The 24,058-nt window shown below is 49.7% G+C and overlaps 2 protein-coding genes across 2 annotated transcripts in view; one reads left to right on the forward strand and one right to left on the reverse strand.

Moving 5' to 3' along the window:
- Positions 1 to 24,058, reverse strand: part of LOC139684162 (uncharacterized) — a 1,455,962-nt gene that overhangs the window by 1,255,486 nt on the left and 176,418 nt on the right. The window contains 1 exon segment of the mRNA XM_071579763.1: positions 17,524 to 18,195. Within this exon segment, the coding sequence (XP_071435864.1) occupies positions 17,524 to 18,195 (672 nt within the window).
- LOC139684161 (uncharacterized) overlaps positions 1 to 24,058 on the forward strand; it is a 1,434,678-nt gene that overhangs the window by 1,194,054 nt on the left and 216,566 nt on the right.

Genomic DNA, 24,058 nt, shown 5'->3' on the forward strand with positions numbered 1-24,058 from the left:
ACGGCGTCGGCAGCGGGGTCGTCCTGCAGCCGGGGCCATGCTGGGCTGGAAGATGCAGCACAAGAGAGGGACAAAGGGGCACTGACTTTCTCCTCACCTGCCTGGGGCTCCCGGGGCATCTTCATCTTCATTGCAAACTCCTTCTGCATCCTTTCTAGGTTTAGAAAGGAGAAATCCTGTTCTGGGGTACAAAACCAACATGTTAGCACATTGGTTGGGGGTTTCTACTCTCAAATCTATCTCTAGAAACACACCCGTGTCTCAGTTTGAGATAATTTGCAACAGGGAGTCATCGTGGAGAGAAGTCTCCTCCCCAGGATTCCCTACTCAGGTGTCTGCAATGCAGAGAAAGTGAACGAATACATCTAAATGTAAGGGGGGGAAACTCCAACTCTTTACCAAGAAGAAATGCTGAAAACATCTCATGAACTGGGCTAAACCAACTCAGGAGAAGAAACTTCCGAAGCCCAGCTCACTCTGTCCAGTCAAGTTAGTGCCCAGCCACCCCCCACCCCATAAAACACACATGGCCACAGCACAGAGACAGAATGGCCCCCCTTCCATAGGATTCACCTCCCCCACACCCCAAAACCCTGACAGGAACCTTGAGAGTCAGCACTGCAGTCAGGCTGTGCTGCTGGGACAGGCAGTCAAGCCAGTGGTCCTCACCCAGTGGTGTCTGTGGTCCTGTCCCTGTGGTGGTCACAGCTCAGATCCTTCCAGAGGGTGGTGGAAGCCCCAAGTGGGGAGGTGTGCTGGTTTAAAGGTAAACTGGCAGGAGAAATGAACACAACAAAAAGGAGATTATAAGTCAGAGTTACAACTTAATGAAAATATTACAAAAAATGCAATGGCAGAAAGAGAAAAATTGCTTTTAACCAACAAATCCCCAGCAGTATAACCCAGCCCCCTGGAGCACAAGCACAAAGGGGTTTGTTAGACCCTGTGCTGAACCCTGTGTGGCTCCCCCAAGTCCAAAGGAAAAGTCCAAAGGGGCAAACCTGTTGGTGCAGCTGACAGTTGCAGTCTGGTGGAGAGTGGTGGTCACAGGCTGCTTGAAGGTGGTGGTCTCCTCCTGTCTAGGTGTTGGTCCTCCTCTCAATCCAACGAGTGTCCCCTGAGGTCTTCCCCCAGGATATGTACCCCAGGGAGCAGCCAGTCCCTCCCCCTGGGCGGAGAGTCACACAATGGGTGATTAACTCTGTAAGTCAGGGGTATTTTGGAACCCTTGATGGCCCATTAGCAGCCACGCCCCCTCAGGCTGGGTGTCAAGGTGCTAACGACTCCCTGCAGGGGAGTTATCCCAGCTCTTATCTCACAGATGTCTTTCACACCCAGCTCCCAGCCTGAGGGGTCAGCTGTGCCCTGGGCAGCTGCTGCAAATGCTCCACTGTTAACAGTTTTTGGGAAATGAATGGAGGGTGTGGAATACAGAGCTTTGATCATCCACACAGGGATAAACTGGTCCCAACTGCTGAACTAGGACATGCAGGATGAATTTTTTTAATTTTTAAAATACTTCAGGCACAGAATGGGGAGCATCAGCCAAGTTTTCTAATTGACTGAGGAACCCTTTCCCTAAACTCTACTCATCTGAGAGAGTTTCAAATCCCTCCTTTTTAATTTACTTTTATGGAATGATTCTCATTCAAGTAGATGGCTTTTCTAGGCCATCACCTACAGAATTGCTGTTGTGGATAACATCGATTATAGGAAAGCAGAAGAGAAATACGTGAAACGGACATTTGTGAGCAAAAGGTATTTCTTTTTTCATTGTTCTCTGAATTTTTTATACTAGTTTTCTGTATTTGTGGAAGGGCTCAGTGTCCTCTCTCCTGTGAGGGATGGTAAACACTCATTAAACACTGAAAATGTTCTCTCTGAGCAAAGCAGAAGTGCAAGACCAAGCCTCAACCTGCTGAGAGCTGAGGTTTGGCATTGGCTGCCTCAGAATTCCAGAGAGAAAATAAGAACAATGATAATTTTAGGGTGGGATTGAGCCATTTTCAGTGGCATTGGGCTGCTTTGAGGAGACAGGTCGACCCTTCTCATCTTTTGGGGTGCAAAGCTGGCAGAGATTGGAGTGTTGATGGTTCACGGCTCCAACACTCTCCAGCTGCAAAAGCAGTGGGTGCTTTGCTACCCATAGGCAAAGGAACCACCCAGGAGCAGAGGGGGGAACACCCACCCCTGGAGGAGTCAGACTGGGCTTGGAGCCAGGGAAGGAAAGTGGGATTTTTATGCTTTTATATCACTACAGAGAAGAACCAAAACTGCTCCAAATCTACTTTCCATGCACACAGAACTGTTCTAAACCCTACATCTACAGATATATTGATGAAGTAAATCTAATCTTTCCCATGGGGTGGATTAAAAAGAACTTGGGTCACCCTCACATTCAGGGGTCAGGTCAGGTGCTGGACATTGGGGAAGCTTCTGGCAGCTGCTCGAAGCACCTAACTGTGGAGTCCCTCCACTACCAAAAACTGTCCACACAAACTGAATACACTGTCCAGCATGGAACACCCAGAATGTGGGTCAGCAGGTCTGTGTCCAGGATGGAACACCCAGAACGTGGGTCAGCAGGTCTGTGCCCAGCATGGATCACCCGGAATGTGGGTCTTCAGGTCTCTGCTAAACAGGGCTCACAAGGAATTTTGGTTATCAAGTCTTTAACCACTTTGTCCACTGATGCTTGAGGAGGTGTGAGCTGCTCTGAAACCTCTTTCCATATTCCAAGCACTTGCAGGGCAGTTCCCAATGTGGATGTGTTTCATCCGCTTAAATACTGCAAAGTAAAAAAACCCAACACTTTAGGTTCAAATATTTTCTCCAAACAAAATTAAAACTTTTACAAGTTAGTTGGTTATACCAAAACCTGTTTCTTTTTTTTTGGTTCTTTTTTTCTCTTTTTTTTTTTCGTATTCTATCTAATTGTTAAGAGGTGCAGAAAGAGATACAAAAAGTTTGGGTAAAATCCAAGGTTGCTTTTAGAAGCTAAGAAAAATCTTACCACCAGAAGCTACTTTTTTCCTGAGATACCCTGTGGGGGAAAACAGTTTCTACCTTTTTTGTTTTCCTTCTGTTTCTCATCCATTTGTGATAGATATCTCTGGCCCCAAGATGCTTGGAATGCTGTCTTTGGATATGTAGAGTTGTTGCTCAGGAGAAGCTGTTTTAGCCTTTCTGGGCTGAGCAAAGTGGGGTCCTTCTGAGGAGGTGAGAGAGGGGGAATTAGGGAGAGATTTTCCATTATGGTAACCAGTTTGCTCTCTTTCCTTTTCCCTCACGGAATTCTCAAGGTGCCTTCTCTGAGTTTTCATAGTGTTCCAAAAGGTTTCTACGTGATTTTTGGCAGGCAGCTACGAGCCCAACAGCAGGAACCTTTATGGCAGGCAGGCTCCAGCAGGATGCTCTGGCAGGAAGTTTCTTTGGGAGCTTTTAGCAAAATGTTGACAGAAAACCTTTCAATAGGATGTTTTTGGCAGAGAAACAGTGGAGGAACATTGTTCCTTGGAATTGTGTATTATGTGAGTGTCACAGGGGACACGCAGAAGTCCCCACTGATCCATCCCGGGCCTGGTTCTGCTTCTCCCAACCTCAGCTCCTCCATGTGGGGTCCCCCCAGGACTGTTCCCCACTGCCCTCCTAATAGTTGGGACTTGTAAGAACTGGGAAGCTTTGCAGGGAAAAGTGGAATCAGGTGGTGTTAGAATAAAAGCAGGGACTGTAGGGACATGCAATCCCTCCAAAATTAGCACAGGGATGGGAGTGGGTGGTCCATGCTGAGCCCGAGGCCACAGGGAGGGTCTGTGGCTGCCGATGGCTCAGGAGCTCTGTGGGGAGAGAACAGGGGGTGACACTGAGGTGGGGGATCCCCTGGGAGGGCACACATTGGAGGCAGGGACAGGACCCCAGTCAACCCCTCCCTTTCTGGCACAAGTAGAAGCTGAGCCCCAGCACCAGGAAGATGAACCCAACAGAAGCCTCTGATCCCTGTCAGTGTCTTCTTCAGGCAGCACATGGCAGCTGTGGGAAGTCTGGGGGGGTCTGGAGCTTCCAAATCTTCTCACTGTGCCTCCAAGACATCCCCAAACCCCCTCCCAGTTGCCCTCAGCTCACCCAGGACCCCCTGGAACCTCTTCCCAGCACCTTCAGGATCCCAAAACCCCTGCCCCCATCCCCACTAGGATGATTCAACCTCACTCCCAGCACCCTCAGGGCTCCCCTAAAATCTTTCCAGTTTTTTTTTTTTTCTCAGCCCCCTGAGGACACTACACAACTTCTCTCAACCCCTTGAGAGCAAAACCTGGATGGTCCCTCTCACTCCCCAATTGCTCCCTGGACCACTGAAAACCTATTCGAGTGCTACAAGTCTCCCATCCACCTTCCCAGTAACCCCCCAAGGCCCCCAAATCCCTCCCAGTTGCTCCCATGGCTTCCCATACCCCCCTCCATGACTCTCTAAACCTCTTCTGGACCTGTCCATTCCCTCCCCAAACTGCCCTGAATTACCACCAGGTTCCCCAAACTGCCTGCCAGTTTCCCAAGGCTTCCCCAACCCCCTTCCCAATTAGTCCCAGGATCCCCAGCCTCCCTCCAAGTTGCCAGGCCATACCCCAGTCCCAGGTGAGGGCGTGCTCCAGGCTGATTTGCCCCACCCAGCAGGTGAAGGTGATCCTTCCTGGGGGGGATTTCCAGCATCACCAGCAGCTGGTGGGTCCACTCCTTATTGGGGACCATGTCGGTGGCCACCATGGGCTCTGAGGGATCCTGCCCACCCTGGAACCACCTCACCTGTACCTGGGCAGGGTAGAAATCCATCCTGGAGCAGAGCAGGGACCTGGGGAGACTGAGAGCTCAACAGAATCAGTGAGGTGGAAAAGCTGGTGGGCACTGGGAGAGAGGCAAGGGGGCTGCAGGGACACTCAGAAGGACTGGGAATGATGTGGGAAGGGTTAGGAGAGGCACTGAGAGAGATAGAGGACATGGGGTGACACATGAGGCTCCCTATTCCTTATTCATTCCTGGGGACTGTTCTGTCATAATTTCCCAAACCTGGACCTTCCAATCTCTGCTGTTTGGGCAGGATCGTGCCCCATGTTGGGGCTCCTGTGTCCAGAGGAGGAAGGAGAACATCAGGTTTGGTGCCCAGGATTGTGTCAGGAGGTTCAACAGCCTGGGGGGTGTGTGGTGGCCTGGCAGGTTTCTCTCTGCCCTTGGCTATGGGGTCTGCAGGGAGCAGTTTCTCCTGCCCTGTTTGCACCCTGGTGCACTGCTGGGCCCCTGGGCAGGTGGGTGTTTCTGACCTGGGGTGTTCCACCACACACCAGATGTGTGTGAAGGACACTGAGGTGTGTTTTCCTTCCCCAAATTCTGTGTCTTGGACATATCTGGTCCTTTCCTGGAGCATCTCCTGCCAAAATGGGTCCTTGCCTGATTGCACAAGAGCAGAAACCAGGTCATTTGCAGTGGCACTTGTTGGGGGACCTGCCCTGGTCCCTGTGGCTCTGCCTGTGGGGACAGGGAGGGTGTGGGGATGTTTGCTCTTCCAGGATCCCAGTTGTTGTGGTACAACTCTGTATTTGGTACCATAGTGAACTTCTCTGATGAAGGCTGAAAAAGATTTGCAAGTTTGAAAGATTCCCAAGTAGGTTGATAGACAAGGAACAGAGCTGCATTTTGGAAGATATGAAAAAAACTAAATTTCTAGATTTATCAGTAGCAAGACAGGGCCCACTCAAGCCCTCAGGCTACAAGATGGGTCATTACAGAACCCTGGGAGACACAGGAATGTTTGTGTCTCCACGCTAATGACTCTCTGATAACTGTGATAACTCCCCTCTGGAGAGCCATCAGCAGCTTCACACCCACTCTGAGGGCTCATCTCTGCTAATGGGCCATTAGGGGCTGGAACTATAGGCAGCTCCAATAACCCAGACCATCAAAGAGTCCAAACCAATCCGATGACTTACAGGGTCAAACCACCCATTCTGAAAGTCCCCACCCTGAGTGAAGTACTGGGCATTCCCACTGGAATCTGAGCATCAAAAATCATTGGGTTTTGGGATTTCTGGTATCACTATTTCATAGAATGTATTGTTTTCCTTCCTTTAAAAATTTCTTAGTGACTCTTCTGTGCTGGGGTGGAGGTGGCAGAAGAAAATGTGGAGAATGAAGGAGTGGTTCCACAGAAATCTGAAATAATCCTGTCTTTGCAAGAGTCAGACAAAAACATGGTATTTCCAGAAAAAGCAAGGATTAAGCCAAAAGGCTGCAGTGGGAGCATTGCTTGCTGCTGAGCTCCAAGACAGGCTGCAAATGGTGGCTCTGCTTTGCTGCTGTACATGGGCATGTCTGAGAGATTCAGGTGGAGCTTTGGAATGTGCAGGAGAGAGGGAGAATCTTACAGGGAGATTTGCAGGATGTAGAGCCCCTTAGAAAACCTTATAACTCAAACTTCCTGTGTTCAGGGGAGGAGCTGAGAAACAGTGAGCCAGTCTGTTGTTGTGAGAAAGAGCAAAACATCAGGTTTGCATTGACAGCTGATGATGAGGAAGGAACAGACTGACCCTTAATTAAAGCTGAAACCACCAATGTGTGCCAGGGTCAGCAAAGTGCTGCTAAACTGGCACCGTGTGTGGCTCCCAAGATATCAAAGCCTGGCCCTGGATCAGGGGAGATGGAAATCCAATCACTATTAATGCAGTGGGATGCTGAGGGGCTGGAGCCACTTCCCAGATGGCACAAAGTTAAACCACTGGAGCAAACAGAGCACGAGTTATCTGCCCAACTGATAAGGTCAGTTCATGGCTCCAGGGAGAAAGACAGAAACCTCCAAAAAAGCCTCAAAGTAACCCAGCACAAGGGGCAGCACTTGATGAATTTTTACAAGCAGTCTCACTACCTCTGAACAGCAAATTAACAGGAGGAGACCCCCTGAAAAATGGGGCAAACAACAACAGCAGTGCAGGGAGCACTGCATGGAAGAGGAGTTAAAACTGCACCTGAGAGATCCCAAGTTCATGTAGTTAAACCACTTGATTCACTAAGGAGTAGCTTTTTGGGGATGTTTGTGTTGTTTTCTTTTTCCAGGAATTCCAGCACTCCCCACTGAAGATCAAAGGAACCAGCTGGGACTGGGGGAACTGCCAGCAGATGTACAGGAGAAGGCTCACAGAAAGCAGCCAAGGGGTGATGAGCATCTTTCCCTCAGGATGTGTCACCTTGTGAGTGTCAGCATTTCAGACTCAAGTTGCTGCTTTAGGAGCATTATCCCAGCCTGCCTTTTAATAATCAGTCTCTATTTGGCCAAATTTTACCTTTTCTTTTTATAGTGACCTGCCAACAGGTGAGATGGAGATGTTTGTAATCAACAAAACTTTTATTTGCCCCATAATTTGTAGTAATTAATATTTTTGTTGTGTGGTGGTGGTTTCATTGAGAGGGATGCATTGGGAGATCAAATATTAGCAGGACTATATTTAAAAACCGTTTTAACCATTTTTATTTACATTTGCTTAATTAATTTATTCTTTATATTAAAAATGTGGAATGGAGTGGAATAATCTCTTAGTCTTCTCTTATGGAGAGATACTTACGTTTCAACCACTTGAGAACTAAAAAAGACAACCCAGTTTAATTTGGAAGTTTGTACAAGAGATTTTGCATATTTGAAGTAATACAAATATGTAACAATATTCCCAGTTCTTCCTCAGAAGTCTTCAGATTTATTATGATAATTTGTCTTAATTTTACAGAGATTTTCACATGTGAATTAAAAGATCTTAACAGAATAAAATAAACTATTCAATGAGAAATGGTTGAGACCCCCTTCCTCAATCAGAAGAAGTTTCAGCTTTGGGCTACAAATTGGACATGGATAAAATACAGGAAAACCTTTTCCCAGCTCCCAAGACCTGTGACCATTTTAGGAAATACTTGCATTCTGCACCACTGACATTTCTCAGTTGTGGGTGCAGCTTTGTGGAACATTAATTGGAAAGGAATGTTGTGAAGGTAAATTGTGAGAGAGAAGAAAATTCCAGAAAATCCAACCTGGACTCTGTGTTTTGGGGGATCCTCAGCACCAAGGAGACAGCAGATCCAGACCCACAGGACACCACTGGGTTCCATGGAGTGGGGATACATTTCCTGTTTTAACTTTTCTCTGTCACCCTCTTTCCCTCACCCTCTCCTTTTTCCTATTTCTTCCTATTTCTCTTTCTTTGCCTCACATTTACTCTTAAATAAAATCCATCCTCTTGACTTTGGCATCTGGTCCTCTTTGCACCTTAATTTGGGCAGAGACATTTCTAATAATTTTAATAACTGGATGATAACCCCAATCAGAGCCCCTTCACAGCACAGATGGAGAGAAAGTCCCCACAGTGCACCTGAGAGGTGTGTCAGGGGAAACCGTGTGGATCAATCCTGTCTCAAGCAAAGGCAAACCCATCTGTGGGATTGATTTTGCTCCAGGACAAAGTTGCACTTCGTGGGTAATAGAGAAAAATAGGGAAACATGGTGTGTACCTGAAGAGGACCTATTTTTGGTGTAAAACTGTCTGTTCCATTGTTCCTATTTGTGTGTAATATTGGATAGAGAGGTGCAGAGTTAATGTGTTATTCAGAGCATACTGGGGAAAAGAGAAAAAAAAAAGAAAAGGGAATAGAGTGGTGGATAATATCCTGGGTGACACAAAACTTTTGGTAATCTCCTTCTCTTTCCTCTGCTCCCAAAAAATGCCTGCTACTTTGGAGTGGGTGAGGAATTTGGGATTAAATAAGGGTGGTCCTGTTCTCCTGGCAGAAGAATGTGTGCCCAGGTGTGAAAGGCTGGAATGCTGATGGCTCAGACAGTGCAGGTGGAGCTGATGATGTGCAAAGTGACCCCCAAGGCTCTGAGGGTGTGCACACCTGCCAGCTCAGGCTCCAGGTAGGTGTGTTTTCCTTGGCCTTGCACAGGGACTGAGCTGTGATAACTCCCCCCTGGGAGCACTGAGACAATTCCCACACATGGCCTGGAGATTTTCACCTCTCCTAATGGGCCATCATGGATACAACCTATTTTTTCTCTGCATCTTTTAATAACAGGATTATTTCAGATTTCTGTGTAACCACTCCTTCATTCTCCACATTTTCTCCTGACACCTCCACCCCAGGGGCAGAAGGCTGGCTAAAAATTTTTTAAAGGACAACACAATATTTTTTTTTCATTGGCTGCACAGCACAGGCATGTTCTCCAAAAGTTCCTGCAGAAGGAACCATAAAACCTCCCTCAGAGAGAAGCTGAGACAAATTTTCCAAGAGTTCAGGAGTCCCTACAGAAGACAAGGAACAGAGCTGCATTTTGGAAGATGTGAAAAAATTCAAAATTTATACATTTATCAGTATAAATACAGAGCCCACCCAAGCCCTCAGGCTACAAGCTGGGTGTGAGAGAACCCTGGGAGGCACAGGAATGTTTGTGTCTTCACAGCAATGACTCAGCTGTGATAACTCCCCTCTGGGGAGGCATCAACACATTCACACCCACCCTGAGGGCTCATGTCTGCTAATGGGCCATTAGGGGCTGGAACAATAGGCAGCTGCAATGATTCACACCATCAAAGACTCCAAAAATATCCCATGACTCACAGGGTCAAATCACCCAATGTGGAAGTCCCCAGCCTGTGTGAGGTGCAGGGCATTCCCACTTGAACCTGAGCATGTCATATCTTCAGGGATTGGCATTTCTGGTATCACTATTTGGATCCAGATGGGGACTAAGACTTTAACAGAACTGCAACAGCCACTCTTGACCAGACTGGGACCATCATCCTCACGAAAAGGTTTCCTTTCCTTTTACTGTGAATTCAGGGATACCACGTGGCACTCAGCACTGGGGCTAATGAAGACCATAATGTTCATGCCCCGGGGGCTGGGTTATACAATTGTTTTTTTGTGGGTTCAAACCAGTTTTTCTCTCTATCATTGCATTTCTGGTAATCTTTCCAGTAAATTGCTTCGCTGACTTTTAAACTTCCTTGACTCAGGTTAATTTTTCCCTTACAGCATAACCTTTAAACTCTGTGCCCCAGAGCATCATCCAAACACTCCTGGAGCTCTGTCAGCCTTGCGGCTGTGTCCACTTCCCTAGGGAGATCCTGGAGGCATCTCCCAATGCTGGCCCAGCCCCAACTGATGGGATGTGTGAGGAGGGGGGTTGTTGGCGGGCACTTTGGGATAGCTGTGGAGACGGGGAGGTGCAACCAGGGGTGTCCAGGGCTGTGGGGGCAGAGCAGGGTCCTGCAGCCCAGGGTGCTGTGCTGGGGCAGGGACTCTGCTGCCTGCCAGGGGCAGCTCTCAGCCAGCCCAGGGAGCTGCTGACAGGTCTGTGGGGAAGGGCTGTGGGGAAGGAGCAGCCCCTGGGAGGGCTCCTTGTCTCGCTCAGGGGCTGCTGCCGGGCTCGGGTCTTCTCACAGCCCCCACATCAGCCCCAGACAGTTCCCAAGGCACATTTCAGGGAGGGCATTAAAGCAGGATCTTCGTGGAAGGGAACCATCCCCTTCTTCCTATCCTCTGATCTGGCATGTCTGGCTGGGAACTGGCACATACAAATTAATATCTCAGTTCAGGTGGAGGGAATGAAACTCCAAATCTAGTTCTCAAAGTGGTGAATAAACCGAGGAAATCTCTCTAGGAGGGCTCATGTCCTGCTCTGTCCATCCCAGCTGCACCTCTGGGCTGGCACTGAGGAGATGTCCCAGATCTGCCCTTGGAAGCAGCACTGCCCTGCTCTCACCACAGCACAGACAGTTGTGGGGTTTATGTTTTTCAAGATTTTTTGGTGTGAACTCAATGTGAATGGAGCACAAGGGAAAGCTCAGAGCAGATTTGAAACAGAGTGTTGGACACTGCAGCTCTCCTGGCTCTGCTCTAAGCCACAGAGAGCTGAGCCCCTTTGCCTTATGTCTTGTCTGACTGATTTTTATATTTTCAATCAAAAGAATGAAAATTTATAACCCTAAAAATAACAGTCCCCAAGTATAAAGGTGTAAAATATAAAGTAGAGATAACAATGATTATAAGGGCATGTTCAGACTCTCTGCTGCAGAGTCAGGAGGACAAAGGCTGATATTTCTAAAAAAGTTGCGTTACATTTGACCTGCCTCATGATGGTCAGAGCTGTCAGGAAGCAGCTCCATGTCCCCAGTGCAGCAGAGCAAAGCTGAGACCTTGGCAGAACATGGGCAGAGCTCCTGCTGCTCACACCACCCTCAGCCAGCACTGACCAGAGGAAGGAAATGCATTTCTGTCTGGGGAAGATTTATCTGAAAACTGGTGTGACTTTGTCAGAGGGGTCTGTCTTCATTGCTCCCTGTCCTTTGCTTTTCCTCAAGTTTCTTTCCCTTTGGACCTGTGATATGGCCCCAGGACAGCACTTCCAGCTCAGGGTCCTGCAGGGATCACAGGGTGGGAGCCAGGACCGACTGCTCAGGCTGGAGTGGACACACTCACCTGGGGAAGGGGATGCCCTGGATAAGAGCAAGGGAGCATTTCTGTACCTTCAGGGAGAACTCCCTGGTGTCCTGGTTTGGGGCCCAGCTGGAGGTGAAGCCCCACACAGACACTCCCTCAGCCTCCCCTCTCTCCCCCCTCCAGCCCAGTGGAATGGGGAGGGTAATCAACTTGTAGGTTGAGGTAAGAACAGTTCAGTAATTGAAAAAAAAAGGACAATGATAATTGTAAATAATAATAGTGATGATAATAAATGGGGAAAGAACAAGTGATGCACAATGCATTTGTTCACCACCCACTGATTGATACCAGACTCCCCTGTCCAAAACCCACATCAGCCTCTTCCAGGTCACTCTCCCCAGTTTATGTACTGGGCATGATGTCCTATGGGGTGGAATATCCCTTTGGCCGCTTGGGGTCAGCTCTCCATGCTTATTTCTTTTGGGAAACTGTCTTGGTTTGAGATAAGCAACTGCCAACCCCTCTCAAGCACAGAGAGAAAAGCCTCCCTCCTACCACCAGGGAAAGGGAGGAAAAGAGAGGGGAAAGAAAAAACACGCTTCAAACCGCGTTTATACTAAAACTACATGTATTTCTCACAGAAAGAAAGAGACAATTAGAAGAGAGTACAAATACACACACAGGTCTGCAAGAACAAATTCCTCACTTCCTAACGAAAACACAAATTCTACTCTCTTAACTACACATTACTTAAGAAAAGACTTATTCCCCAGGGAGACAAACCCAAGCAGAAAGGAGAGACCCAGAACAACACATTTTACTTTCCTGAGATACCCTGTGAGCCAGTGGTGGGCCTGGTCCTCTCCATCCCCCCTGGGACAGCATCGTGCGTCCTCCCAAGAGGAGGGCTGAGAAGCGACTGCCTTGACCACTCCCACACTGGTTCCTACTTCCCTGGAGATGATGTCATAATGTGGTATGGAATAAAAAAATACTGGCTAGAAGAGGTCAGCTGTTAGCTCAGCCCAGCTCAAGTCAGCTGACAACTTCAGCCTAGTCCAAACTTCAGAGCCCAAATTTAGGCCCACCTAAGTGAACCCATAACAGAACCTCTTCATGATAGAAGAGGAGACAGAAAGGAAACAAAAAAATATAGTCGTTGACGTGGTAAAAACGTGATTAGGAAACAACAAAACATCAGTGTGTTATCAACATTATTCTCCTTCTGAATCCTAAACAAGGCACTGCAGATATTAACTCCATCCCAGCTGCAAGCAGGAAAATATCCAGCCCTTACTCCATCCCTTTTAGGTCATCCAAGTCTCACACTTCCAATCCCCAATCATCTTCTCCAGTTCTGTCTTTTGATAGACACACACACACAGACATCACTTTCTCAGGGAATGGAACAGCTCTGTCAAGGGTTCATAAAATGACCACAGAAATGCCTGATGAGTTCACTCAGGCCATGACTTTGACCTCCATCCCTGGGAACAGTCTCTCAAGCTGGGAAGGTGGTGTGGGGTGCTGGACTCTTGCAGGTTTCACATTTGAGCCAGTTCTGATTCCAGCACTGCTGCACTAGGCCAGTTTTAGAGCAGTTCCCTGTTCCTTGGTGTGAGGAGAATGATCAGAGGGAAGTCAAGGCTGAGATGCCCAGAACAGCTGTGGGTGAGATTGTTGCCATGAAGTGCTCAGGGGGATGATGCTCACCCAGCCAGCACAGAAGGAATAATGCAGAGTGTTGGATAGTTATCAATGCCATACAATTAATCCATTGGCCATTCTCACCCCAAATCCAATCCCCTCAAGGCACACACCAGAGTTCCTCTCCTCCCACATCACTCTTCAAGTGCACCCAGGGCCTGGAACAAAAGCAATCCCTGGGTGGGTTTGCCTTGGCCTGAGGCAGGAACAACTAAGACTGTTTTTCCCAGCATGTTTTAATGGACACTACAGGAATTTTAACCCCTTACACAGTAACTAAACATTTTGATTGGGCAGGCCCAATCTTATTGGCAAATTCCGTCAGTGTGGACTGACCAGGTGGCCTTTGCTAAATGTGCATCCCAATGTTTGCAGGTCCAATCAACGACTACTCTCCGTGTGCCCTTTCCCTGTCCATTGCACCCTTCAATCTTCCCAGAAGCTGCTGCATGGCAGGGCATGGCAGTCAGCCACTCAGAGCCAGGTTCTTTGGCCCAGGTGTCTGTCCGGTGGTTTTGGAATTGAGTCCCATAGTCTGATTCAATTCTTTCAGGGGTTCCATGTCACCATCAAATTTCCTCTTCCAGGCCCATGACAGTGTTCCAGGCAGTGCCATGGGACACAGGGGATGTTCCCAGCCTTCCTGTGCCTGTTTCCACCAACATAAGCACGTGCCCCCTGCTCTGAAGGATTTGGGGCAGTGTGATAATCAGTTTTCCAGGCCTGCCCTTATTTCTATTCCAGCCATCTGCCTCCATCCCAAAGAGAATCCACCTGCTTGGCCTGTGTAACTGCAGCACATTTCACATTCATGGATACCCTGTGCAACAGTGCCCATGGCTAAGCCCACCCCTCAATCACAAGTCCAACCATATGTTCCATCTCTGCCTTGACGGCCCAAGGTGTCCTGAGTCCATGGAGCCAGGAATAATTCCCCCTTGTGCTGCCAATGCCAAGGCACGTGAGCCCCTTCAATGGCAGCAGCCTGAGCCACCTGCTTGTTATTCTGCTGTTCTTCAGGGACCTGACTCTTGGGTACAGGAGCATCCCCACTGCACACCTTCACTGCAGGTGCTCCACCCAGGCACTGATACCTTTGCAACAAAACAGCAGCCCAGATGGGTTTCACCCTGTGCTGCCAGTTCTTCTGACACCAATGCTGAACCCACCCCACAGGGTATGTGGCATCATCATGAGTGGAAAGAGAGAAGGGATCTGCTGGAGTCCTGACCTTCAATTTCAAGATGAGAAGTGACAGGGAGCAGCCCCAGAGGTGCAGGGCAGCTGCTCGAGGTGATGGTGGGACAGAGGGAGCTGTGCAGGCCTGGAGGGGCACAGGGGTTGTGCCAAGTGCTGGCTCAGGAGCAGCTGGATGTGCCTCCTGCTGTGCCGGGGGGTGTGTGTGTGTGCCCTGCTGGGCACAGTGAGGAGCAGCTGCAGCTGCCCCTTGTGCCAGGGTTGTGTCTGCCTTTGCTGCTGGACACAGAGAGGCCAATTGGGCTCCTCCTGTGGCGCCATGGGTGCCAGGGGCCCTGAATTGCCCTCTGTGCTGCTGCCGGGCAGGGCTGGCTGGTTCTGTGTGTGTGACAGTGTGCCCTGGGCCCTGCCAAGTCACAATGTCCCCTGGGTTACAGCAGGCTCTGCAGTGTCACAGTATCCCCTGGGTTCCAGGAGGCCCTGCAGTGTCACAGTGTGGTCTGGGTTACAGCAGGCCCTGCAGTGCCACAGTGTCACCTTGGGTTCCAGGAGGCCCTGCAGTGTCACAGTGTCCCCTGGGTTCCATGAGGCCCTCCTGTGTCACAGTGGCCCCGGGAACCCTCAGGCCTGGCATTTATGTCCCTTGCAATATTGCGGCACTTTGGGGCACCAAAACAGAAGGAAGAGATTGGGCCATTGGAGAGTGTCCAGGAGAGGCAACCAAGATGGGCAAGGGCCTGCAGGGGAAAGGTGTGAGGAGCAGCTGAGGGCACTTGGTGTGTTCAGCTGCACAAGAGGAGACTGAGGAGACATCTCATTGCAGGTACAACTTCCTGGGCAGGGCCAAAGGAGGGGCAGGCACTGATCTCTGCTCTGTGGGAACCAGGGACAGCACCCAGGGAGTGGCCTGCAGTTGAGTCAGGGCAGGGTCAGGTTGGACCTTACAAAGAGGTTCTTCCCCCAAGGGGTGGTGGGCACTGACCAGGCTCCCCAGGAGAGTGGGCACAGCTCCAAGGCTGCCAGAGCTCCTGGAGAGTTTGGATGATGCTCTGGGGCACAGGGTGTGACTCTTGGGGATGGGCCTGTGCAGGGCTGAGGTTTGGACTCCATGATCATTGTGGGTCCCTTCCCACTCATCACATTCTGGCATTGTGTGACACCAGCTGGGCTGATCCCAGTGCGCAGTGACTCCCATACCCTCCCAAAATACTGTGGATGCTCCCTGTGTGGGGAGGGGTCCCAGCCCCAACCCAGCAGGTCTGGAGGAAGGGGAGACACCCTCCTACAGGTAACTTGTAAATGAATGTGGGTCCCCCACAAGCCACGTCCAACACGGCAGAATTGGGGATTATAACCCCCCTCAGGCACCAGTGGAGACAGGGGGCCACTGCAACACCCAGAATGAGGGGGGACGGGGGGGAGGAACTCTGAGGAGCCATTTAGAACCACTAAAACAAGACATAAACCAGCAGGATTTTTCCGTCAATAGAGTCATCTCATCCCCCTGATTGCAAGAGGGTCAACTTAGCCCAAGAAAATAAGAAGCAAAACCCTCAAAAGATATTTAAAGGCCCCTGAACTGCTGCAAAGCAGCAGGATCCCCTCAGAAAGAGCTCCCTGTGTTCCTCTCTGTGGGTTCCCACTCCAAGTGCTGATGTCACATGTCCCCCACACTCCCTCACATTACCCTCCTCAGGATAGGAGGGCACCACAGAAGCTCCCTCAGTTTTTCCACACACCCCATCTCACGTTTCCCAAATCCCATCCCATTCCCCTCCAGGTCCCATCCCAACCCTCCCAATTTGCATCCAAGCCCTCCCAATTTTACCCCATCTTCCCTGGATTTGTAGCATCCCTTCTCCTGCTGATGACTCTCCCCAAGTGGTTCAAATTGGATTAAACCATTTTGGGATGGGATTGAGTCATTTCAAGTTGGCATGGAGCCATTTTGGGGTGGAATTGAGGTGTTTTCTACTGACAGAACAATCCCTCTCAGATATTGGACTGCAAAATGATGGAGAAATACATGTCAGGACGTCTGGACACCTCCCATTTGGGGGAAAACTCTCCCAAATCCCCACAGAACCCTGAAATCTTCCTGAATATCCCTTTGAACCCCAAATTCCTGCCCCAATTCCAAGGGAATGGTGGAAATTTAGATGTCTTTGTTAGATCTCTTTATTTAAACTTCAATTTCAGGTGATTTTAAGAGATGTAGATGAATCAAATAAAATATTTAAAAAAAAAACACAAAAAACCTGAATCATGTGAATGTATATGGGGTTGGGTTGAGTAGCCTTTAGAGAATTAGAATTATAGAATTATTTAGTTTTAAAAATATCTCAAACCCCATTCAGGATTGTTTTTAGCCACAGAAGAACGAAGTGAGAGCAGGGGAGATTTTTAGGGTCAAAAGTCAGCAAATCCCCTTTCCCAATGAATTTCACACATCAGTCTGTGTCCGAACGTGGGATGGTTTTGACATAGCAAAATGCCAAGTAATCATTTCAGAGACAAAGTCCCCCTTTCACCCCTGCCCCTTCACCCAAAAAAAAAAAAAAAGAAAACCCCACAACTGATCAGAGTTCAGTAGAATTTGGTATATTAAACAGAAGAGAATTAAAAATTAAACCGCAAATCAAGTACAAACTGCACACTAAGAAGAAAGATAGCAAGAGCAATAAGAAAAGATAATAAGCTGCTGGAGGGCCTTGGTCTCTCCCCAGGAGCTCTGAGCTTCACCCCAAGTCTTTGTTCATCCAGCAGGAGGAAGAAGGAAGACCCCTCCTCCCTCTCTTTTTCTATCTGAGATGACGTCAGAATATGGTAGGCAATATCATTGGTCTGTAGAAGTCAACTGGCCTGACCTGGTTCAAGTCAGCTGATTGTCCAAGGCCTGAACTAGAAAAAAAAGCCTAAATCTGGGCCTAAGTAAACCCATGACACCATGGATGTTCCTTCCCCCTGTGTAAATTCAAGTGCCTACAGAGAAGCAGGATGATGAGGAGAACACCAGCCAGGTGTGTTCCTAACGTGGATCACTGGGAATGTGGTTCATGAGTTCTGTTCAAAACATGGCTCTGGAGATGGGTGATGGAGTTGGAGCAGCAGACAAAGCTCTTCGCACATTTGGGGCACGCACAGGGCTTCCCTTACTGGTGGGTGCGTTGGTGTCTGGTCAGGTTACATCTCCGGGTGAATCTCTTGCCACACTCGTCACAGCTGTATGGCCGCTCTCCAGTGTGGATACGCCGGTGGGTGATGAGGTTGGAGTTGACATTGAATCTCTTCCCGCAGTCGGTGCAGCGGAAAGGCCTCTCCCCTGTGTGTATGCGCTGATGTACAAGGAGAAGTGAGCTGGTCTGAAACCTCTTCCCACACTCAGAACACTCGTAGGGCCTCTCCCCAGTGTGGTTCATCTGGTGGATGACAAGCTCAGAGTTCTGCCTAAAGCTTTTCCCACACTCCCCACAAAGATAAGGCCTCTCTCCAGTGTGGATACGCCGGTGAGTAATGAGGTTGGAGTTCTGATTGAATCTCTTTCCGCAGTCGGTGCAGCAGAAGGGCCTCTCCCCCGTATGTGTGCGCTGATGCGTGATGAGATTGGAGCTGGTCCGACACCTCTTCCCACACTCAGAACACTCGTAGGGATATTCCCCAGTGTGGATCTTCTTGTGTTGCTTAAGGCTGGAGCTCTGATTGAAGCTCTTCCCACATTCCTCACATGTGTAAGGCCGTTCCCCAGTGTGGATGTGCTGATGATGAATCAGATCTGAGCTCTGGCTGAAGCTCTTCTCACATTCCAAGCACTTGTAGCGCTTCTCCCTTCTCTGAAGTTGCTGCTGCACCACCAGGTCAGAACTCTGGCTCAATCTTTGACTGCCTTCCCCGGACACGTTGGGTGTTTCCTCCTCGGATGTCTCTTGGCTCGGCTTGGAGCTCCTCTTCCTGTGGGATCGCCGTGGCTTTTCCTCCCCAGTGACTTCCTGCACCATGGCACGGTTCAAAACAGCCTCTGATGTGAAGTTCGACCCGAGGGATTTGTCCTCCGTGCTCTCCATGCTCAGCTTGGGGCCTGGAGCAGGAAGGAACAAGGACACTCAGGGCATTTGCCTCTGGCCCACAGGGAAGGCCAAGGACATCTCCCCAAACCCGGCCCCGGCAGGACGGCGTCGGCAGCGGGGTTGTCCTGCAGCCGGGTCCATGCTGGGCTGGAAGATGCAGCACAAGAGAGGGACAAAGGGGCACTGACTTCCTCCTCACCTTCCTGGGGCTCCCGGGGCATCTTCATCTTCCTCGCAGCCTCCTTCTGCATCCTTTCTATGTTTAGAAAAGAGAAATCCTGTGCTGGGGTAAAGAACCAACATGTTAGCACATTGGTTGGGGGTTTCTACTCTCAAATCTATCTCTAGAAACACACCCGTGTCTCAGTTTGAGATAATTTGCAAGGGGGAGTCATCGTTGAGAGAAGTCTCCTGTCTGGGATTCCCTACTCAGGTGTCTGCAATGCAGAGAAAGTGGAGAAACACATCTTCTTTACCAAGAAGAAATGCTGAAAACAACTCAGCTAAACAAACTCAGGAGGAGAAACTTCCCAAGCCCAGCCCACTCTGTCCAGTCAAGTTAGTGCCCAGTCTCCTCCTCCCATAAAACACACATGGCCACAGCACAGAGACAGAATGGCCCCCCTTCCATAGGATTCACCTCCCCCACACCCCAAAACCCTGGCAGGAACCTTGAGAGTCAGCACTGCAGTCAGGCTGTGCTGCTGGGACAGGCAGTCAAGCCAGTGGTCCTCACCCAGTGGTGTCTGTGGTCCTGTCCCAGTGGTGGTCACAGCTCAGATTCTTCCAGAGGGTGGTGGAAGCCCCAAGTGGGGAGCTGTGCTGGTTTAAAGGCAAACTGGCAGGATAAATGAACACAACACAAAGGAGATTATAAGTCAGAGTTACAATTTGATGAAAATATTACAAGAAATGCAATGGTAGAAAAGAGCAAAATTGGTTTTAACCCACAAAACCCCAGCAGTATAACCCAGCCCCCTGGGGCACAAGCACAAAGGGGTTTGTTAGACCCTGTGCTGAACCCTGTGTGGCTCCCCGAAGTCTAAAGGAAAAGTCCAAAGTGGCAAACCTGTTGGTGCAGCTGACAGTTGCAGTGTGGTGGAGAGTGGTGGTCACAGGCTGGTTGAAGGTGGTGGTCTCCTCCTGTCGAGGTGTTGGTCCTCCTCTCAATCCAACGAGTGTCCCCTGAGGTCTTCCCCCAGGATATGTACCCCAGGGAGCAGCCAGTCCCTCCCCCTGGGCGGGGAGTCACACAATGGGTGATTAACTCTGTAAGTCAGGGGTATTTTGGAACCCTTGATGGTCCATTAGCAGCCACGCCCCCTCAGGCTGGGTGTCAAGGTGCTAACGACTCCCTGCAGGGGAGTTATCCCAGCTCTTATCTCACAGATGTCTTTCCCACCCAGCTCCCAGCCTGAGGGGTCAGCTGTGCCCTGGGCAGCTGCTGCAAATGCTCCATTGTTAACAGTTTTTGGGAAATGAATAGAGGGTGCGGAATACACAGCTTTGATCATCCACACAGGGATAAACTGGTCCCACCTGCTGAACTAGGACATGTAGGATGAATTTTTATTATTTATTTAAAAACTTCAGGCACACAATGAGCAGCATCAGCCAAGTTTTCTAAGGGACTGAGGAGCCCTTTTCCTAAAATGTGCTCATCTGAGAGAGTTTCAAATCCCTCCTTTTTGATTTAGTTTTATGGAATGGTTCTGATTGAATTAGATGCATATTTTAGACCATCACCTACAGAGTTGCTGTTGTGGATAACATCGATTATAGGAGAGCAGAAGAGAAGTACATGCAAAGGACAAATGAAAGCAAAAGGTATTTCTTTTTTTCACTGTTCTCTGAATTTTTATACTAGTTTTCCGCATTTGTGGAAGGGTTCAGTGTCCTCCCTCCTGTGAGGGAACGTAAACACTCATTAAACACTGAAAATGTTCTGGCTGAGCAAAGGCAGAAGTGCAAGACCAAGCCTCAGCCTGCTGAGAGATGAGGTTTGGCACTGGCTGCCCCAAAATTCCATAGAGAAAATAAGAACAATAATAATTTTAGGGTGCAATTGAGTAATTTTCTGTGGGATTGGGCTGCTTTGAGGAGACAGAATGACCCTTCTCAGCTTTTGGGGTGCAAAGCTGGCAGAGACTGGAATGTTGATGGTTCATGGCTCCAACACTCTCCAGCTGCAAAAGCAGTGGGTGCTTTGCTACCCATGCGCAAAGGAAACACCGAGGAGCGGAGGGGGGAAAACCCACCCCTGGAGGGGACAGGCTGGGCTTGGAGCTAGAAAAAGAAAGTGGGATTTTTATGCTTTTATATCACTAGAGACAAGAACCAAAACTGCTCCAAACCTACTTTCCATGCACACAAAACTGTTCTAAACCCTACATCTGCAGATATATTGAGAAAGTAAATCTAATCTTCCCCATGGGGTGGATTAAAAAGTATTTGGGTCGTCCTCACCTTAAAGGGTCAGGTCAGGTGCTGGACATGGGAGAAACTTCTGGCAGCTGCTCACAGAACCCCTCCCTGAAGCCCCTCCCACTACCAAAACCTGGTCTAGCTAACCCAATGCACTGCCCAGTATGGAACACCCAGAATGTGGGTCAGCAGGTCTGTGCCCAGCACGGATCACATGGAATGTGGGTCACCAGGTCTGTGCCCAGCATGGAGCACCCGGAATTTGGGTCATCAGGTCTCTGCTAAACAGGGCTCACAAGGAATTTTGGTTATCAAGTCTTTAACCACTTTGTCCACTGATGCTTGAGGAGGTGTGAGCTGCTCTGAAACCTCATTCCATATTCCAAGCACTTGCAGGGCAGTTCCCAATGTGGATGTGTTTCATCCGCTTAAATACTGCAGAGAAAAAAAACCCAACACTTTAGGTTCAAATATTTTCTCCAAACAAAATTAAAACTTTTACAAGTTAGTTGGTTATACCAAAACCTGTTTCTTTTTTTTTGGTTCTTTTTTTTCTCTTTTTTTTTTTTTTTTTTTCATATTCTACATAATTGTTAAGAGGTGCAGAAAGAGATACAAAAAGTTTGGGTAAAAGCCAAGGTTGCTTTTAGAAGCTAAGAAAAATCTTACCACCAGAAGCTACTTTTTTGCTGAGATACCCTGTGGGGGAAAACAGTTTCTACCTTTTTTGTTTTCCTTCTGTTTCTCATCCATTTGTGATAGATATCTCTGGCCCCAAGAGGCTTGGAATGCTGTCTTTGGATATGTAGAGTTGTTGCTCAGGAGAAGGTGTTTTAGCCTTTCTGGGCTGAGCAAAGTGGGGTCCTTCTGAGGAGGTGAGAGAGGGGGAATTAGGGAGAGATTTTCCATTATGGAAACTGGTTTCCTCTCTTTCCTTTTCCCTCCCGGAATTCTCAAGGTGCCTTCTCTGAGTTTTCATAGTGTTCCAAAAGGTTTGTACGTGATTTTTGGCAGGCAGCTACCAGCCCAACAACAGGAACCTTTATGGCAGGCAGGCTCCAGCAGGATGCTCTGGCAGGAAGTTTGTTTGGGAGCTTTTAGCAAAATGTTGACAGAAAACCTTTCAATAGGATATTTTTGGCAGAGAAACAGTGGAGGAACATTGTTCCTTGAAATTCTGTATTATGTGAGTGTCACAGGGGACACACAGGAGTCCCCACTGATCCATCCTGGGGCTGGTTCTGCTTCTCCCAACCTCGGCTCCTCCCCGCGAGGTCCCCCCAGGACTGTTCCCCACTGCCCCCCTAATAGTTGGGACTGGTAAGAACTGGGAAGCTTTACTGGGAAAAGTGGAATCAGGTGGTGTTAAACTAAAAGCAGGGGCTGTGGGGACATGCAACCCCTCCATGACCAGCACAGGGATGGGGGTGGATGGTCCATGCTGTGGCTGCTGATGGCTCAGGAGCTCAGTGGGGAGAGAACAGGGGGTGACACTGAGGTGGGGGATCCCCTGGGAAGGCACACATGGGGGTAGGGACAGGACCCCCAGGAACCCCCTCCCTTTCTGGGACAGGTAGAAGCTGAGCCCCAGCACCAGGACGAAGAAGACCAACACGAAGCCCCCAATCCCTGTAACTGTCTTGCTGCAGGCAGCACGTGACAGTTCTGGGCGGTGTGAGGGGGTCTGGACCTTCCAAAACTTCTCACTGAGCCTCCAGGAAATCCCCAAACCCTCTGTCCTTTGCCCTCAGCTGACCCAGGACAACCTTGAACCTTCTCCCACCCCCTTCAGGATCCCATTCCACACCCCCCGCCCCCATCCCAACTAGGATGATCCAGTCTCACTCCTAGCAACCCCAGGGCTCCCCTCAACTCCTTCCAATTCTTCTCAGCCCTACAAGGACTCCCCAAAGCCATTCCCAATCCCTTCATAGCCAACCCTGGCTCCTTCATATTTCACCTCCAATTGCTCCCTGGACCCTTTAAAACCCATTCCAGTATGCCAAGTCTCCTAAACCCCCTTCCCAGTAATCCCCCATGACCCCAAATGCCTCCCAGTTGCTCCCATGGCTTCCCATACCCCCTTCCATGACTCTCTGAACCTCTTCTGGACCTGTCCATTCCCTCCCCAAATCCCCCTGAATTACCACCAGGCTCCCCAAACTGCCTGCCAGTTTCCCAAGTCTTCCCAAACTCCCTTCCCAATTAGTCCCAGGATCCCCAGCCTCCCTCCAAGTTGCCAGGCCATACCCCAGTCCCAGCTGAGGGGGTGCTCCAGGCTGATGTGCCCCACCCAGCAGGTGAAGATGATCCTTCCAGGGGTGGATTTCCAGCATCACCAGCAGCTGGTGGGTCCAGTCCTTATTGGGGACCATGTTGGTGGACACCAAGGGCTCCAAGAGCTCCTGCCCACCCTGGAACCACCTCACCTGTACCTGGGAAGGGTAGAAATCCATCCTGGAGCAGAGCAGGGGCCTGGGCCGGGCTGGGAGCTCAACAGAATCAGTGAGGTGGAAAAGCTGGTGGGCACTGGGAGAGAGGCAAGGAGGCTGCAGGGACGCTCAGAAGGACTGGGAATGATGTGGGAAGGGTTGGGAGAGGCGCTGAGGGAGACAGGGGACATGGGGTGACACATGAGGCTCCCTATTCCTTATTCATTCCTGGGGACGGTCCTGTTCTCACTCCACAACCCCGGACCTGCCAATCTCTGCTGTTTGGGCAGGATCGTGCCCCACCTTGGGGCTCCTGGGTCCGGAAGAGGAAGGAGAACAACAGGTTTCATCCCCAGGATTGTGTCAGGAGGTTCAACAGCCTGGGGGGTGTGTAGTGGCCTGGCAGGTTTCTCTCTGTCCTTGGCTGTGGGGTCTGCAGGGAGCAGTTTCTCCTGCCCTATTTGCACTCTGGTGCTGCCCCACTGCTGGACCCCTGGGCAGGTGGATGTTTCTGACCTGGAGTGTTCTCACACAAACCAGATGTGTGTGAGGGGCACTGAGGTGTGTTTTCCGTCCCCAAATTCTGTGTCTTAGACATACCTGGTCCTTTCCTGGAGCATCTCCTGCCAAACTGGGTCCTTGCCTGATTGCACAAGAGCAGAAACCGGGTCATTTGCAGTGGCAGTTGTTGGGGGACCTGCCCTGGTCCCTGTGGCTCTACCTGTGGGAACAGGGAGGGTCTGGCGACGTTTCCTGTTTCAGGATCCCAGT

Source organism: Pithys albifrons, chromosome 33 (genome assembly GCF_047495875.1).
Source record: "Pithys albifrons albifrons isolate INPA30051 chromosome 33, PitAlb_v1, whole genome shotgun sequence".
Classification (NCBI taxonomy): Eukaryota; Metazoa; Chordata; class Aves; order Passeriformes; family Thamnophilidae; genus Pithys; species Pithys albifrons.